The 18,703-nt window shown below is 39.5% G+C and overlaps 1 protein-coding gene across 8 annotated transcripts in view; it reads left to right on the forward strand.

Annotated features, from left to right (window-relative positions):
• Positions 1 to 18,703, forward strand: part of LOC109935555 (aldehyde dehydrogenase 18 family, member A1) — a 41,969-nt gene that overhangs the window by 22,070 nt on the left and 1,196 nt on the right. For 6 of the 8 annotated variants that reach the window (XM_048608758.1, XM_048608761.1, XM_048608760.1 and 3 more), the window contains exons 5-10: positions 6,407 to 6,511; positions 6,696 to 6,848; positions 10,846 to 10,939; positions 12,930 to 13,054; positions 15,352 to 15,496; positions 16,304 to 16,377. In XM_048608758.1, coding sequence (XP_048464715.1) covers positions 6,407 to 6,511; positions 6,696 to 6,848; positions 10,846 to 10,939; positions 12,930 to 13,054; positions 15,352 to 15,496; positions 16,304 to 16,377 — 696 coding nt within the window. Of the gene's footprint in view, positions 1 to 6,406; positions 6,512 to 6,695; positions 6,849 to 10,845; positions 10,940 to 12,929; positions 13,055 to 15,039; positions 15,110 to 15,351; positions 15,497 to 16,303; positions 16,378 to 18,703 lie in introns of those variants that run through there. The other 2 variants (XR_007264269.1, XM_048608763.1) reach the window with 2 other exon arrangements.

Below are 18,703 nucleotides of genomic sequence, written 5' to 3' on the forward strand. Positions count from 1 at the left end.
AGTATGAAACGTGAGTAGAGTATGAAACGTGAGTAGAGTATGAAACGGCCTCACTTAGACTGTCTAACCTACTACACACAGCCAGTACCTACTATTCTTTCAAAGGAAGAAGAAGTACAATGTACTTGCTTTGTGTCAGCATTGGAAAGAATTGAGCAAGGAGAGCAATATGACTTCGTGCTCCATGTCCCACAGCTGGGAGAGGCAAGAAATAAGGAGTTCTTATCACTGCACCAGGATGAAAGAAAGAGACAATCAAAAGGGGAGAGTCCAGATAAATTGTATTTGGATCCTGTCAAATCCAGGAGAGCATAGGTAGGGGTGTTTCAATAAATAACTTCTGGTTCCCTGTTGAAATGTTTGGAGCCATATGGATTGGAAACATGGTCCAAGACAGGAAGTGATGGTTAGTAAGCAACAGTCTTCCCCCGTTCTGTATTTACACAAAGCCAAATCTCTCCTCTGCTTGTATAACCCTGTTTACAATTTTTATCCACGTGTACGGTTTTGCTGCCATTCAAATCCCAAGCCAGTTTCTGCTATATCGATTCTTTTCCTGCACTTAGCCATTTCAGACCCTTCTCTGCTGTCAGTTCATCTCCATGTCACTTAGATTCAATTTTGTGGAAAATGAAAGAATTTAAAAAATTGCCTCCTTCATATCATCACAATAATTATATGAATTATGCTGTCATAGGTAATGAATTTGTTCCCTTCCCTGCATTTTCTTCCAGAATGTATATTTAGTTACAATCAAAGTCCTTGTCATTCATAAGTTCAGTATGGATGATATCACTTTACCCCATCATATGTCACCAACATTGGGATAGCAAGAGGCCTTTTAATGAGATTGTAGTTGACCTGTTTCCTCGATTCACATGCTTGTCTTTGCTCAATACTTTAATGCTTTGGCTAACAAAAATCCTAATTGGTTTAAAATTGCAATTAGTCTAGCATCAGCTCTCATTTTGAAAGGAATTCCAAGCTTTTGCTATTCACATGAAGTGCTTCCAAAATTCTGAAAGGTTTGGCTCTATCCTGCACTACCTCCAAGGCCAATGTATCCTTCCTAAAATTGTACCCAGAACTGTTCGCAGTAACTCTAGATGTGGTGTAACCAAGGTTTTGTAAAACTAAAGTATGTTCTCTAATCTTTTGTATTCTGGATTCTAAATATGAAGACCAGCATTCTAATAGCCATTTTCATTATTTTCTGTCCCTGTCGTTTAATATCTGTGCAACTGAATGTCCAAGTGTCTTTAGAACTTGACTGTTTTTATCTTTTTTCTTCTTAGAAAGTACTCGGCTTGCTCCTTTAAGATCATAATAAATGACCTCACTTTACTGTCATTGAAATCCATTTGTTGCAGTTTGTCCATTAATTCAACTTATCGATAACTTTTAATCACTTTATCCTTTCATCTACGTTGGTTACATTGCTGCCTATCTTTGTAATTGATAAATTTGCATATATGGTTTTCTGTCCACGTATCTCAGTCACTAATGGATAGTATATTGTTGAGACACCAATATTGATACTTGTGGGACATGATCTATTCATTTTCCTGACTCATCTGTCTCCTGATTCCTAACAAGGACAATAATTTGCCTTCAATTCCAAGAGCTTCCACTTTAGCTAGCATTTTTCTCAGAGGAACTTTTTTTACTATATGCCTACTACTTGTATGCCTGTATAAGTTTAGCATTCATTTTGAGAGTGAGAAACTTGGCTTGAAAACAACTGTGCCTAAACGTAAATAAGGATAATTACATAGGGATGAGGGCAGACTTGGCTGGATGCACAGGGAAGGAGTTTAACAGCAAAGATTGTTCCTCAACAATGTCGGATGTTTAAGAAAAGTGTTTGTGACTCGCAACAAAGATGTATCCCAGTCAGGAAAATGGATTCTAAGAAGGCGGTTAACCATGGTTAACCAAGGATGTTAAGGATTGTTTTTATTCCTTTCCGCTTTAAACTATGTGGCAAAGATTTGTGATAAACCGGATTATTGGGAAAGTTGTAAAAGCCAACAAAGATGACCAAAAAAAGGAGAAAAGAAACTTTTAGGGTAAACTCGCAAGTAACGAAGAAACCGACAGTGAGAGCATCTTTAAGTATATAGAAAGGGCGAGAGAGGCTAACGTGAACATTGGCGTCCTAAAGAATGAGGCTGTGGAAGGAATTATGGGGAACCAGGAAATGACAGAGGAATCAAATAAATACTTTGCATCAGTCTTCACAGTAGAGCACACTGATACAATGAGGGAGCAAAAGTTGGAAGGAAATGAATGCAATAATTACCTCTAGAGAGAAAGGTACTAGGGAACTAATAGGTCTAAAGGCTGATAAATCCCCAGGACCAGATGTTTGGCATCCTAGGATATTCAAAGTAGTAGTTACTCAGATAGTGGATTCACTGGTAGGAATCTTCCAGGAATCTTCCAAGAATCCTTAGATTGGCAGTTTTCCAATCCCCTAGGACATTACTACAATGTAACGCCCTACTTAAAAGAGGAAGGGACACAAATATCAGGTAACCATAGATCAGTTAGCTTAACATCTGTCATTGAGAAAATATTAGACTGTATTATGAAGGAATAGCAGAGCATTTAGAAATACATGATATAATCAAGAAGCCATGAGGTGTCTATGTGAAGAGGAAATCATTTGATAAATTGATTAGAAATTCTTTGAGGGATTAACATGCAGAATAGATAAAAGGGAACCAGAACATGTAATAAATTTAGATTTTCAAAAGATATTTGATAAGGTACTGCACATAGGGCTACTTAATAAGAGCCCATGGTGATGGGGACACTGTATTAGCATGCATTGAGGACTGGCTAGCTAATAGAAGACAGAGTTGGGATAAGGGGGAGTTTTCAGGGTGGCACCTGTAGCTAATGGTGTGCCACAGGGATCAGTGCTGGGGCCACAATTATTTACAATAAATACTAGTGACTTAGATAAGGGAGATGAATGTACTATTGCCAGGTTTGCAGATACGTAATAATAAGTGTAAAGCAAGTAGTGAGGATGCTAGAGAGTCTACAGAAGAATATTGATAGGAAGTGAGTGGACAAAATCTTGTCAGATGTAACATAATGTAGTATTTGGCAAGAAGAATAGAAGCGCTGAATATTATTTAAATGGAGATAGACTGCAGAAAAATGTAGGACAGAAGGAGTTCCTTGTGCATGAATCACAAAAGAACTAGCATCCAAGTTCAGCAGTCATAAGGAAGGCAAATAGACTATTGGCATTTATTTCAAAGAGGATGAAGTACAAAAATATAGAACTTCTCCAAAAGCTATGCACGGCACTAGTTAGGCTTCACCTAGAATACTGTGAACGGTTTTGATTCCCTTATCAAAAGAAAAATATACTGATATTGAGACAATCCAGAGAGCCCAGTCCACGTTTTCTTAGGAGAAGTCATTGAGTATGTTTGACCGTATTCATTGAAGTTTTAAAGAATGAGAGGACACCTTCTGAGCCATATAAGATTCTCCGGGAGCTTGACATGCTCAAAAGGTTGTATCCCCTTCTGGGAGAGATGAGGGCCAGAGGACATACGCTCAGATTAAAGGTTGCCCATTTAAGACAAAGATGATGATTTGATTTGATTTGATTTGATTTAGTATTGAAATAAGTACTGAGATACATTGTATATTGTTTTGTGTACTATCCAGATAATTCATACTTTATGTAAGTAGATCAAAGTAATAGAACAGAATGCGTAATATAATGTTACAGCTACAGAGAAGGTGCAGAGAAGGATCAACACTAATATATGAAAGGTCCATTCATAAGTCTGATAACAGCGGGGAAGAAGCTGTTCCTGAATCTGTTGGTATGTGTTTTCAAAATTTTGTATCTTCTGTTCAATGGAAGAGGGTGGAAGAGAGTATAACTGGGGTGGGAGGGGTCTTCAATCATGTGGTTGCTTTTCTGAGGAAGTGGGAAGTGTAGGTAGAATCAGTGGAAGGAAGGCTGGTTTTTATGATGGATTGGGCTGTGTTCACAACTCTCTGTGGTTTCTTGTGGTCTCGGGCAGAGCAATTGCCATATCTAGATAGGATGCTTTCTATGGTGCATCTATAAATTTGGTCAGAGTCATTGTGGATATGCCGAATTTCCTTACCCTTCTGGGGAAATAGAGGTGTTGGTGTATTTTGTTTATTGTAGCTTTGATGTGGATGGACCAGGACAGATTGTTGGTGACATTTACTACTAGAAACTTGAAGCTCTTGACCACCTCCACCTCAGCACCGTTTATACAGACAAGGTTGTGTCCTCCACTCTGCTTCCTAAAGTTGATGACCAGCTCCTTCATTTTGCTGACGCCTGAGGGAGAGATTGCTGTCTTTACACCATGCCACTAAACTCTCTATGTCTTTCCTGTACTCTGTCTCATTGTCATTTGAATTCTGAACTATTATGGTGGTGTCATCAAATTTGTAAATGGAGTTAGAGCTGAATTTGCCCCACAGTCATGTTTGTATAAGCAGTATAATAAGGGACTGAGTGCACAGTCTTGCAGGGCACCTATGTTGAGGATTATTGTGGAGGAGGTGTTATTGCCTATTCTTAGCGATTGTTCCCTGCTGTGCAATTGGATCCTTGAATTTCTGACCCACAGCTTGCCGACTCCTAGGTCTTGGAGTTTACAGATGAGTTTGGTTGGAATTATAGAGTTGAAGGCAGAGCAAAAGTCAATAAGTAGGAGTCTGATATAGTTGAGGGTAGTGAATCCGTGGACTTCTTTATTACAAAGAGCTGATGAGATGAATGGCCTACTTCTGCTCTTGCGTCTTGTGGTGTCAATAACATTCGTAGACATTCATGGCTACCAATTTTGTTATGCCTTTAAAAAAATTCATTCAGTTTTGTCAGGCACAATCTGTCCTTTACAAATCCATTTCTCTAATCAGCGAAAATGATCATCTAGTTCAACAGTCCTATCCTGAACTGTAGATTCTAGAAATTTTCTTACACAAATGTTAGGCAAACTCATCTATCATAGACTGGTTTGTCACTCAAATCAAGTGTTCCCCATTCCTTGTTCCCTTTCATACATGTTGCTTCGTGAAAATATCCTCCTATGGACATGGGTTTGATTTTTAGAACACACATAGATCAAATTTTAAATCCTCACCCTTGTTTTATGGGTGTTTCTGCCCATTTCACTCCTCATTCCTGTAACTCAACCCCGCAATCCCCTTTAGGTACTCTTATTGCCTTATGTGCATCGTTTACTTTCCAGCATTGGCATCAGTATTCATAGTCTAGGTTCCACATTCTAGAAATTGTTCCCTAAATCTCTCCATTCATCTTCAAGAGCTTCCATAAAAACCAACTCCTTGTTCAGACAGATAGTTGTCCCTGCTAATAACACCTTTGTCTTGATTCCCATTTTTTGATGAGAGATTTTTTTTAAACATAAAATTACATGTTATGACTGTGTATTGATTTGAACTACACTTGGAAAGATTTAGCACAGGAGGAGGCCATTCAGCCTCTTGGGTCTGCTGTGCCATTGACTGGCTTAAGTATAATTGTGTTTAATAGATTTGGGGTGATTTCATAGACTAAGTTTAAAATAATCATTTAATAGTACAGATCTTGCATATTGCTGAACAAAGACACATTTGGTGGAAGCTTTTTGTCTTGCACTTATCAGGGTAGTTTGCAAGCATACCAAAATGAGGCAAAAACCCCTATTTATACTGTATTAGAGGAGAGTGCTGAATTTGGCAAGTGGACTCCAGTAGAGGCAATGCCATGATGATTGTTGGTTAAATTCCAGACTTTGTTTAAAATTTAAATAAGACATTGATTCTGAATGTTCAAGGCATTAGTGTATTCTTTCCCAGGTCAGTGCTTCTACCAGTTGGAATCCATTTGCCAACCAAGCAGCAGTCTCCTCTCACACAGTATAAATATTGGTTTTCTCCTTGAGTTGATGATCTTGCAATTGTCCTGATGAGTGCAAGGCTGAAAAGCTTCAACAAAATGTCTTTTTTCAGCAATACTCATGTTTAATATATTTAGAGGATAGAAAAATGTAGTAGAAACAGACTACTGATTTTAAATTGTTGGAGATTTAAGATAAAATACGAGAAATTTAGAAAAATAATAACATTTTTTCTGCTTGCACAAAAGGTAGTGAGGCTGGAATGCATAACTGGAACAACTGTTTGAAGCAAACGTAAGGATCAGCATTAAGAACTTGGAGAGGTTCCACTTGCAAAGTTAAATCAAGGAATATGAATACATGGATAAGGATGTTCTATGTGTAATAACTAAATGCAAACATAGACTCATTGATTTAATCAAACAGCCTATTCCATGTTGTTGTTTCTTAATATTGTGTATGTAAATGATTTTGTTTCCACTTTACAGACAGTTCCAGTTCTAGAAGCCCGTGCATGTGCTGCGGCTGGACAGAGTGGCTTGATGGCCTTGTATGAAGCAATGTTCACACAGTACAGCATTTGTGCTGCTCAGGTCTGTCACTGATTTGTCCCCAAATTTCCTGAAATTATTCTTGTGTTATAACTGTTGGGCCACTCTTCAGTGGTTTGTACATTTGTATTTCAATAACTTGTGCATTTTGGATTTGTTTCTGTAAACGACTGAGTTTGAATATGAAAAACTGAAATCAACATTATGCTTTGCTGTTCGTTCCCAGATTCTTGTAACAAACTTGGATTTCCATGATGAGCAAAAGCGACGAAACTTGAGCAGCACACTTCACGAGCTTCTCCGAATGAATATCGTTCCAATTATCAATACTAATGATGCTGTTGTTCCCCCTCCTGAACCAAACAGTGACTTGCAGGGGGTAGGTGCATGACAGAATCCTGAGCATCTAACTGGAATAGTTTAAGGTGGCAACTTTGATTAAAACAAGAATAATTGTTTCCATTTATATTGATTCTTTGACAAAGTAAAATGTCCCAAGGAACTGTACTTTTTCATCAAGAAAGATTAGAAACATGATCAAAAGCTTGACCAAAGACACATTGACATGATCCCAGCTGATGTCAGTCTTGGACAACTCAAATTCCAGACTTAAACCTGGCTTGATGGATAATTCTGTGATTTTTGTTTTGGTTTTAATGAAGTGTTTTGCTGAAATACAAGTACGTAATGCTGCAGATTTTGCTTAAGTAATAAAATAGGAGTTTATGAACAAATGAAACAAAGAAAAATATAGAAAAAAAAAATGAAGCTATCGACCTATGGTGCTAATTCAAACATTCTTAAATTCACAGTAAAAGTATAATTGTATTAATCCCAAAACACTCCTTTATAAATTGAAAAGAAAAAAACTAAAAGAATTACAGAAGTCCTTTGGTGCTGAAGATGGCTGTTTGGCCCATCACGTCTATACCATTCTCCAAATGTGTATCATTAGCTAGTGCCACTCTCCTGGTTTTTCCCCGATACAGATGAACATTATTTCTATCTATGTAATCGTTGAATGCTCTCTTCAGTGTCTCAGTTGAACCTGCTGCCACCACACTTCTAGGCAGTGCATACTACATGCTGTGTGAAAAGGATTTTTTTTGCATCACATTTGCTTCTTTTGCAAATCTCTTTGAATGTGTGCCCTCTAATTTGTGTTTCTTTTTTTAGCTGGAACAATTACTGTCTATCCACTCTTTCCAATCTTCTTATGATTTTGAAAACCTCTGCCAGATTCCTCTTAGCTGCCTTCTCTCCAAAGAGGACAGTTCCCAATTTTTCATATGTCTTCAGAAGTGAAGTACTTCATCCTCATCATTCTTACAAATTGCTCCTGCACTGTCTCTAAAGCAGTCACGTCCTTTCTATAATGTGGCACCCGCAACTGTGCACAACATTCCAGCTGAGATCGAACAAGTATCTTTAAAAGTTCAACATCTCTTCCTCACTCTTGTACCCTATGTCTGTATTTGTAAAAGTGTCATTCTGTAGTTGGTTTTAATGACTTCTCTCTCTACCTGTCCTGCCAACTTCAGCGATCTGTGCACCTACACACTCCGATCCCTCTGCTTCTACACCTTCTTTAGACTTCTACCTTTATTTTATATTGTCTTTCACTGTTGTTCCTCCCAAAATGCATCACACCACACTTCTCTGCATTGAGTCTCATCTGCTATCTTCCTGCCTACTTCACCAACTTGTCTGTGTTGTCTGGAATTCTGTACTGTACCCCTCTCAGCTTTCAATTCTTCCAAGTTCCATGTCATTTGCAAACTTTGAAATTGTCCCCTGCACCAAGGTCTAGAGCAATAATATATATCAGGAAAGCAAGGATCCCAATACCAATCCTTGGGGAGCTCCAATGCAAACCTTGCTGCAGCCCAAAAAATATCTTGATCGTTGCTCTCTATTTCCTATCACTCGACCAATTTTGTAGCCATGTTGCTACTGTCCGTTTTATTCCATGGCCTATAACGTTCCTCACAAGGTTGCAGTGTTGTGCTGTAGGAAATTCCTTCTAAAAGTCCCATGGCACATCAACAGCATTATCCCCATCGAGCTTTTCAGTTACCTCTTCAAAAAACTGCAACAGTTTAAACAAGCACAGATTCCCGTTCAGAAATTCATGCTGACTGTCCCTAATCAACCTGCCTTTTTCCATGTGACGACTAATTCTATCCTGAATAATTCTGTATAGAAGCTTCCCTACGCCTGAAGTTAAACTGACCGGTCTGTAATTCCTGGGTTTGTCCTTACAACCTTTCTTCAACGAGGCTATATTGTTTGCAATTCTCCAGTCTTCTAGCACCTCCCTGAATCGAGTGGAAACATCTTCTCCAAGTCCACTCTATCCAGGCCCCTCTCTAAGCTTCAATCAGGTTCCCGGTCATCATTCTAAACTCTGAGTACACAGCCGGAGTCCTTAACCACTCCTCATGCAACAAGCCCTTCATCCCTTGATCATTTTTGTAAGCCTCTTCTGAACCCCTTCCGATGCCAGTACGTCATTCCTTTTGATATGGGACTCAAAGCTGCTCACAGTATTCCAGATACAGTCTGACCATAGCATTATACAGCCTTAGCTGTACATCTCTGCCACTTGTATTCTAGCCCTCTTGAAATGAATTCTAATATTACATTTCCTTTCCTAACTGCACACTGAACCTGCATAACCTCAAGGAGAATCCTGAACTAGGATTACCAAGTCCCCTTGTGCTTCAGATTTCCAAAGCCTTTCCCCATTTAGAAAATAGTCTATGCTTTTATTCTTCCTACTAAGGTGACAGTTGGCCACATTGTATTCCATTTGCCATTTCTTTGCTCACTCTCCTGGCCTGCCCAAAGCCTTCTGCAGCCTCCCGCTTCCTTGACACTACCTGTACCTCCACTTATCTTTGTGTCATCTGCAAACTTAGTGACAATGATGTTTCTTCATTTAGGTCATTGTATAAAGTGAATAGTTGCAATCCCAGCACAGACCCTTGTGAAACTCCACTAGTCACCGGCTGCCATCCTGAAAAAGGCCCCTGTATCCCCACTCTCTGCCTTCTGTCAATCAGCCAAATCCTCTACAAATGCCAGTACCTCGCCCCTAACACCATAGGTCCTAATCTTGCTTAGTAGCCTTCTGTGCGACCCCTTGTCAAGGCCTTCTGGAAATCCAAATATATTTCCAGCTGCTTCAAACTGTTAATTGTCAAGCTGGTCGTTTGTTCACCACATTAGCAAAAAAGTATCCAGTGAGACGAAGAGATTATTGCAGCAAATGTACTTAATTTGTTCAGCTTATTCCCTTTTAACTGGTTGTTGTTTCTTTTTGTTACCAGTCTAAGTCTATTCTGCGTTACCAGTACAAGTCTATTCTGGGCTCTGCTACTACATCTACATGAAGTAGCATTGGCTATCCTCCTCAGTACGGCTGTGTCAGTCTTGTGAAGTGTGTGAAAAGCGCTAGATATAGAAGAAAGTTAATTTTGTCCCTTTTGAGTGGAAACTCATCCTGGCAACAAGGTGCCACCAACCAGCCTACAATTGCTGAGGTTTGGTAATTGTACACAAAGTTAGCTGTTATTAATATTGTACATCTCCAAGAAAGGAACCATTAGGCAAGGCTAGAGAGGTACCATTTATCCAATATAGGAAGAGGCTACCACATGTCAATATCCTAATGGTAAGAAAAGCTCACCCTCAAGTTTAACGACATCCTCCCTATAGAAGGCAACCAGAATTGTACTCAGTATTCCAAAAGTGGCCTCAGCAATGTTCTGTATAGCCGCAACATGACATCCCAATTTCTATTCTCAATGTTCTAACTAAAGGAGGCAAGCATGTCAGACACCTCCCTCATCACCCTGTCTACCTGTGACTTCACCTTCAAGGAACTATGCATTTGCACACCTAGGTCTCTTTGTTTTACAACGCTCCCCCAGGCCCTACCATTATCTGTATAAGTCCTGCCCTGGGTTGCATTAACAAAATGCAACATTTCACATTTATCTAATTTAAACTCCTTCTGCCACTCCTGGGCCCATCTGATCCAGGTGCCTTTGTACCCTGAGATAATCTTCTTCACTGTCCACTACGCCATCAATTTTGGAAACTTACTTACCATGCCTCCTATATTCACATCCTAATCATTTACATAAATGATGAAAAGCAGTGGACCCAGCACTGATCCTTATGACATGCCACTGGTCATACGTCTCCAGGCAAAAAAACAACTCTGCACCACCACCCTCTGTCTCATACCTAAAGCCAATTTTGTTCCAATTAAGTTTCTCTTCATGCTTAAGATTGATTGATTGATTGTGTGCAGTTCAGCTTGGTTTATTTTATAGAGGATGTTCTTCATTCTGGGTTTTGTATTCCAGCAGGTAATCAGTATCAAGGACAATGACAGTTTGGCAGCAAGACTTGCAGTGGAGATGAGAGCAGACATGCTGATTGTCCTTTCTGATGTGGAAGGTGGGTGAGAGCTCTGACAAAACCATCAGCCTAGCATTCTTTTTGTGGTCTGTGTAGCCTGTCAGAAATACCACTCTTGGACATTGCCAATGGGCTCAGTAATTACAGCAGACAAGCACTGGACTAAGTGGGCCAGTAAGTTCACAAACAGTATTGAATTAGCCAATTAGGAAGTGACTTTAAAGAGGTCCTTCACTTACAACAGACAGGATTGGAAAAAGACTGTATCTGGTGGTTAAAGAGTTCAGAAGAAAGTATATACATGAGATTACTGTAAAATATTTCAAACAAAGGACAGGAAAAGTCACATTCAGAGTTGTAAATCAATTGAAGACTTTTCCCCTGGCCTCTACTCTACCTTGCCTTCAAGTGATCTTGTGTCAATAGCCCCTAATTGCAGCCCCCTTAACCCCTGGTAACAATTTAGATGACATCTGCCCCCTCATTTAAAAAAATGCCATGCCACTATTTTGAAGAGCCAGGCATGTAAATGTTTGTTATCCTAGTGAATTTTTGAAATTTGGATTCAATTTAATAAATCTGGAATTTTTTTTTTAAGAAGTGCCTGTCTAATGGCAATTTCAATTGTTGTAAAAACTCATTTGGTTCACTAATGTCCTTTTTGGGAAGGAAATCTGTCATCCTTATCTGGCCTGGCTTACATGTGACTCTAGACAACAGTGTGGGATGTGTAATACATTAGTGACCCAAATAACAATACTATCATCCCATGAATGAATTAACAAACTCAAACAGTAACGACACATCAAAAATACTTAATTGGATGTAAAATGGTTTGGTAATCCAGTGGCAGGCATTACATAAATGCAATCTTTCATTTAGTAATCTCCTGTGTGACTCAGTGAAAGGCTGAATTTAATTTAGTGAACTAAGCCTTTCCAATTTTTTTGACTAGGAAGGGAAGATGAGTCAGGGTTCCTAGTCCCAATGTTATTTATAGATGACTGATTAAATTAGATTGTATATTCTGCTTCTATCCTCCTGTTGTCAAGAAGACTGCCAGAATGGCCCATAAAGATTCACTCTTGAATAACAGCCATAGAGGATGCCAGCTATCGATATGGTAGAAGTGTACCTGCCTAGGGGATAGGGGATGAAATTGATGAGAGCGATTGCCACAGTGATTATTGAGTGATGTGGAGTCTAGTCATCAGGGAGCTGGAAGGGCCATCTTTTTCTTAAGTTGCATTTGAGACTTGCAAATTGCTATAATTGGCATTTTGAAACTCATACAGAGACTGTGGAGTTTAATTGAAATGAAAATGCTGATCTGTTAGACCAATAGAGTCAGGTCAGCAGGGCTGGGTGTTTAAAAATTGTAATTTTATATTATTTAGCAAAGCCTGGGTGTGTCTTGGTCTTTTTATAGCGTGTTTTTAATCTACTGATGTGGTGGTCATGTTTAGTGAGGCAAGAGGTTGATATGGTAACCGTCTGGTATGTTTATTCAAAGGACGGAGATTAGTTACTGTAACGGCAGCTGATAGTTTACTATATAGCACTTGTAAAGTGGCAAAAAGTCCAAGACATTTCAAAGGAGCTGAATTAATAAAATTGACATCTTGCCAGATAAAAATATATTAGCAGTGACCAAAAGGCTTGGTTAGAATTGGACGATTTAAGGAGTGTCTTGAATGGCAGGAGAGAGTTAGAGAGGTTTAAGGAGGAGATTCTAAAGCTTAGGGCCTGAGTAGCTTAAAGGCCCAGTAACTGAGGATGAAGTTAAGAAAATCAGGGATCCAAAGCTGTCACAAATTGGAAAAAAGCAGAAATCACTGGATTGTAGAACAGCAGGAGCCAAGGAGCAGCAAGACTGGAAAAATTTGAAAACTATGATTTTGGATTTTGAATTTTGAAATTTCGCGCTCATCTTCACTCTCTCTTGCGCAATTATTTAGGTTGTGGATCATTTGTTTGTGAATTGTGTTTTGTTTTGAGAAATTAGTAACATGGCTTTTCTTTATTTCAGGTCTTTTTGATAGTCCACCTGGATTGGATGATGCTAAGCTTATTGATACCTTTTATCCTGGAGACCAGAAGTCTGTCACTTTTGGCACAAAATCCAGAGTGGGCCTTGGAGGCATGGAGGCTAAGGTGGGAGAAAGGCTATAATAATTTTTGATTCATATATTTTAAATATCATTTGTTGTAGCTTTGGATTTTTGAGTTTTCCGTGTGTCTGAAGTGAATTAACTTGTAAGTATTTTTGTAGCCATGGTGATGTTATTTAGAATAGTTTTTGTGGCCTAACTTTGAAATTAATGGGTTTTATGTCCACCACTAATGGATTTTTGTTTACCTTCGATTGTTTTGCAACCCAGCATGGTAAGTATTCGGGCTTCAAGGTCTGTTAGAGATTTCTGGATTTTTTTTTCCCCCCCCCCAAGTGTAATGGAAAGACCCATAGCTTAAAGAGAGTTTTTAAAATGTGTTGTTTTGAGTGTTTGGCAGTCCTGTGAAGTCCTTGAATGAAGGTGACTGAATAGACCAGTGCTCCTGAAAAGGGAATGGTGTAGTGAAACAAGCTTACCTTGGAGTAAAGAGTTAGTGTTTGTCCCAGATCAGAAATATTGGGATAAAACCCTGAAGAGGTCAATAAAAGCTGATTACATTTAAGCTCAGATGTATAATAGCTCCAGGAAGAAGCTATCTGTAGCTTCTGTCTGAGTTGAACTCACAAGTGACTTAAACCTACTGAATTTTAGAGATTGGGAATCTGGAGTGAATAGTATACAAATGTCTTTTGGGGTATTCTTCAAGGTTTTTTGTGTACTACATCAAGAGTGTGTTTTGCATACTTTATAAAGCTGTTCTTTTTTAGGGTAAAAAAGTTCTTAATCTCAAAACACTCCTTTATAAAGTAATAACATTGTTGTTACTGTGAGTTTAAAATGCTTTGATTTTGTTACAAGCAGATAATTTGGTTTGTTCTATTTTATCGTCATTTATTTTGTTAATAAACATCTGTTTTATGATTTAAGTAAAATTTCCAGCATTCTGTATTTATATGTCAGCAGAGACACCTTTTTGTTAAAATGAAAACAAAATAATATGTTATCTATCAAGTCGGGTGTTTGCTGGGGTCTGACTAGTCAAGTAATAAAATCACCTTGGATCATAACACAGATAAATGATCCGAATGGAAGCCGGGACATATGATGAACATTCAGTGTTTCAGTTTTTTTCAGTGTTTGTAATGTGCTCAGCATTGCAGCCTGCAATGTGCTGCAATGATATCCAGCAACTTCTTCCTTTTTTGGAGCTGTAGAATTGTTTGTGCTGGGTCTGTGACGAGAGTCTTTGTTCCAGATTCCCTATGTAAGTGTTTTGGGGCTGCCCATGGAGATCCCTTTGATGCAGTCTGAGTGAATTTAGGTGTTCTGGGAAATAGTGGAATCATACACATAGGGGAGGCAATGGCCTAGTGGTATGATTGCTAGACTGTTAATCCAGAGATTCAGATAACGCTCCGGGAACCCAGGTTCGAATCCCACTGTGGCAACTGGTGGAATTTGAATTCAATAAATATCTGGAATTAAGAATCTAATGATGACTGTGAATCCATTTGTCATGTGTTGGGAAAAACCCATCTGGTTCACTAATGTCCTTACCTGGTCTGACCTACATGTGACTCCAGACCCACAGCAATTAGTGATGGGCAATAAATGTTGCCTAGCTAGTGATGTCCTCGTCCCATGAATGAATTTTAAAAAAACTCACTTCATAATGAACTACTATTCTGGAGCACAGATCACAATGACCGGTACAGTGCTGGGAACCGGAGTTCGCAACCAAGCACCCTAGCAGAATCTATAGCGAGATATTTGGAATGCTCTGTTGATTTCAGGTGAATGTTCAGTCTCCTTTTCAGGAGACTCGTGCACATACTATTGTTGGATCTACTCTACAAACAAACTCCTAGCCTGTCATTGCTGTAGATTGAAGTTCAGTATAAGTAGAGGGCAGTTTGTTTGTTGGACAGGATGTGATTGTGAATCTGACTGTTTGTTTCCTAAATCACAAGCTGTGTCTGAAAGCTGAGGGAATGATATTGTAACTTTATCTTTGTTCCTGTGCAGTATGCCTTGATTTGCTCATTGGAACTAGTCTGCAGGCCGAATACTGGATACTGCTCTGTCAGGCTTACTGGTAAAGTAAAATGGATTTATTTTGATCTGGCCCCTGAGGATGTAAAGCATGATAAAGATAGATGTGAGAGTGAATGATAAACAGTCTGGAAGAAATTTAAACAATCCACCTATCCTCTGAAATAACTGATTCCAGCTGGGGTTAGAAGCTGTAATCTGTAACCTGCTTTCACTCAAGTGGTTTATAGATTCACCCTAAAGTACAGTACTCATTATACATCATGTGACGTTTGTGTGTAATAGGTGAAAGCAGCACTTTGGGCTCTCCAAGGAGGAACGTCTGTGGTCATAGCAAGTGGGACCCATCCAAAAGTAACTGGTCATGTAATCAATGATATTGTCGAGGGGAAGAAAGTTGGAACTTTCTTCTCGGAGGTAAAACCTGCAGGTGGGTGCGAAGTGATTGTTATAAATTGACCACTTTCTCAACTATTAGTACTGGATCCACTACTGAATTATACATGAAAACAAAGAATATAGATATAGAAAGTAACAAAACTAAAAATAGAAAAACATTTGTTACACTTGATGAGTAACAAAATTGTCACTCTCTCTCAGTAGACATTGCATTTATAACCGTAACTTCAGGCAACAGGAACATTACTGGGGAAAGAAAGACAGATTTGCATTTCCATTATACCTTTCATATCCTCAGGACATCCCAAAGTTAGTGAAGTAAACTTTGGCAATATTTAATGTTCTACTGTTGAAATATACTGTTTGGATGAATATGTCCAGGGCGCTGTCAGAATTCTGCTGCTTTTCAAACAGTGCTTTTTTGATGTTTCTGCCCACCAAAGAATATGGGCAGATTCCTTCAAATGGTTGATCTCTCTAGCACAGCTGTGTTCCCACAGTCCTGCACTGAAGTGTCCAGCAACATAGTCCACTGTCTGAAGTGGGGAGTATTAAATGTCTCTGCTTTCCACCTTGGTTTTTTAATGGTCCATTCCTGTGGTGGTGAATTGACGTGTGTGGTGAACTACTCACTCAGGGGTTATTCTTTGTACATGAGCCTGATCAGTGAGTGCCCACGGACTGCAGTGACAGCCAATGTCTAATAAACAATAATTTGAGTTGGTATCAATTTTTTGCTACTGTATAATACACTGATGTGTTGATACTGGACATAAAATGGTTAATTTACTAATCTTCAGATAGGATTAGTAACCATGATCTCTGATCTCTCTGGTAGGCCCCACTATTGAACAACAAGCAGAAATGGCACGGGCTGATGGACGAGTCATGGCTTCACTACAGCCAGATCAAGTTAGTGATGAATTGAATCCTTTATTTTCCAATCTTTGGCAGGTGTCAAATGTAGAATTTCTGATTTCTAGAAGTTTCATGGTCAATGTCTACTTTTTATAAACCTGTTAATTATGTTAAAATTGTTCCCATCGTGAATTTAGCATTTCCTGTTTATTCTTCATTCTCACCTTTCCATTGTCTCACATCATGTCACAGGTTGAGGCCTGTTGTAGCCTCAGTTTAGTAAAATTTTTTTGGCCAGAAATTGATACTGGTTAAACAAAGAACAGTACAGCACAGGAACAGGTCCTTCAGCCCTCCAAGTCTGTGCTGCCACATTTTGTCCTTCCGTACTACTTCACTTACAGGATCCGTATCCCTCTATTCCATTCCTATTCATGTATTCGTCCAAGTGCTTCTTGAATGCTGCTATTGTGTCCGCTTCCTCCTCCACCTCTGGCAACATGTTCTCGGCACTCACCACCTCCTGTGTGAAAAATTTGTCGTGCACATCTCTTTTAACCATCCCCCTCACACCTTGAACCTGTGTCCCCTAGTAATTGACCCCTCAACACTGGGGGAAAAGCCTCATACATTCCACTCTCTCCATGCTATTCACAATCTTATAAACTTCTTTCAGGTCACCCCTCAACTTCCTGCGTTCCAGTAAAAACTGTCTAGCCAACCTTTCTTCATAACTAAATCCCCCATACCAGGCAACATCCTGATAAACCTTTTCTGTACTGTCCCCAAAGTATCCACATCCTTCTGTTAGTGTGGTCACCAGAACTGTACACAATATTCCAAGGGTGGTCTAACTAAAGTTCTAGAAAGCACAGCATAACTTGTCTATCCTTATACTCAGTGCCCCTTCCAATGAAGGCAAGCATGCCATAAACCTTTTTTACTACCTTCACTACCAGTGCTGCCATTTAGAGTGATCTGCGGACCTGCACACCTAGATTCCTCTACATGTATACTCTTGAGGGTTCTGCCATTCACTGTATAATTTCCACCTGTACTTGACCTTCCAAAATGCATCATGTCACATTTGTCCAGACTGAACTCCATCTACCATTTTTCTGCCCATGCCTCCAACTGATCTATGTCCTGCTGTATCCTCTGACAATCCTCCTCACAATCCGCAGCTCCACCAATCTTTGTATTGTCCACAGACTCCCTTATTGGACCAGCTACGTTTTCCTCCAAATCATTTATGTATATCACGAAAAGCAGAGGTCCCAGCACTGATCCCTGTGGAACACCACTAATCACAGCCCTTCATTCCAAAAAGCATCCTTCTACTGCTATCCTCTGTCTGTCTCCTATGACTAAGCCAGTTCTGTATCCATCTTGCCAGCTCACCCCTGATAGCATGTGAGTTCACCTTTTTGTACCAGTCTGCCATGAGGGACCTTGTCAAAGGCTTTATTGAAGTCCATGTAGATAACATTGACCACTTTTCCCTCATCGCTCATCTTCTTCGTCAACTCCTCAAAAAACTTGATCAAGTTAGTGAGGCATGACCTCCCCCGCACAAAACCGTGCTGTCTATTGCTCATAAGTCCATTTGCTTCTAAATGCATATAGATCTTGTCCCTGAGAATCTTTTCCAATAACTTCCCTACCAAGGACATGAGACTCACAGGCCTATAATTTCCAGGATTATCCCTGCTACGCTTCTTGAACAATGGGACAACATTGGCTATTTTCCAGTCCTCTGGGACCTCACCTGTGGCCAAAGAGGGTACAAAGATGTCTGTGAATGCTCCAGCAATTTTTTCTCTTGCCTCCCTTAATATTCTGGGATAGATCAGATCAGGACCCAAAGACTAATCTACCTTAATACATTTTAAGACCTACAACACCTCTTCCTTTTTACTAGCAACTTGACTTAGAAACTAAACACTCCCTTCCCTGACATCATTGTCCACCAATTCCTTCTCTTTGGTGAATACTGACATAAAGCATTCGTTTAGGACCTCACCTACCTCTTCTGTCTCCACACATAGATTTCCTCCTTTGCCCTTGAGTGGGCCAATCCTTTCCCTGGCTCCCTCCTTGCTTTTTATATATGTATAAACAGCCTTGGGATTATCCTTAATCCTGTTTGCTAACGACTTTCCACAACCCCTTTTAGCCCTTCTAATTCCTTATTTAGGTGCTTTCCTACTTTCCTTATATACTTCAAGGACTTCATCAGTTCCCATCCTCCTAGACGTTGCATATGCTTCCTTCTTCTTTCCAGCCAAGGTCATTTCATGGTTATGGGAGTCAAAGCTAAATTCCTTCAGGGTGTAGAATGAGCACAGGTTTCAGTATGGCACAGATTTGTGCCCCCTCC

This window comes from Rhincodon typus, chromosome 20, assembly GCF_021869965.1.
Source record: "Rhincodon typus isolate 14 chromosome 20, sRhiTyp1.1, whole genome shotgun sequence".
In the NCBI taxonomy this organism is placed as follows: Eukaryota; Metazoa; Chordata; class Chondrichthyes; order Orectolobiformes; family Rhincodontidae; genus Rhincodon; species Rhincodon typus.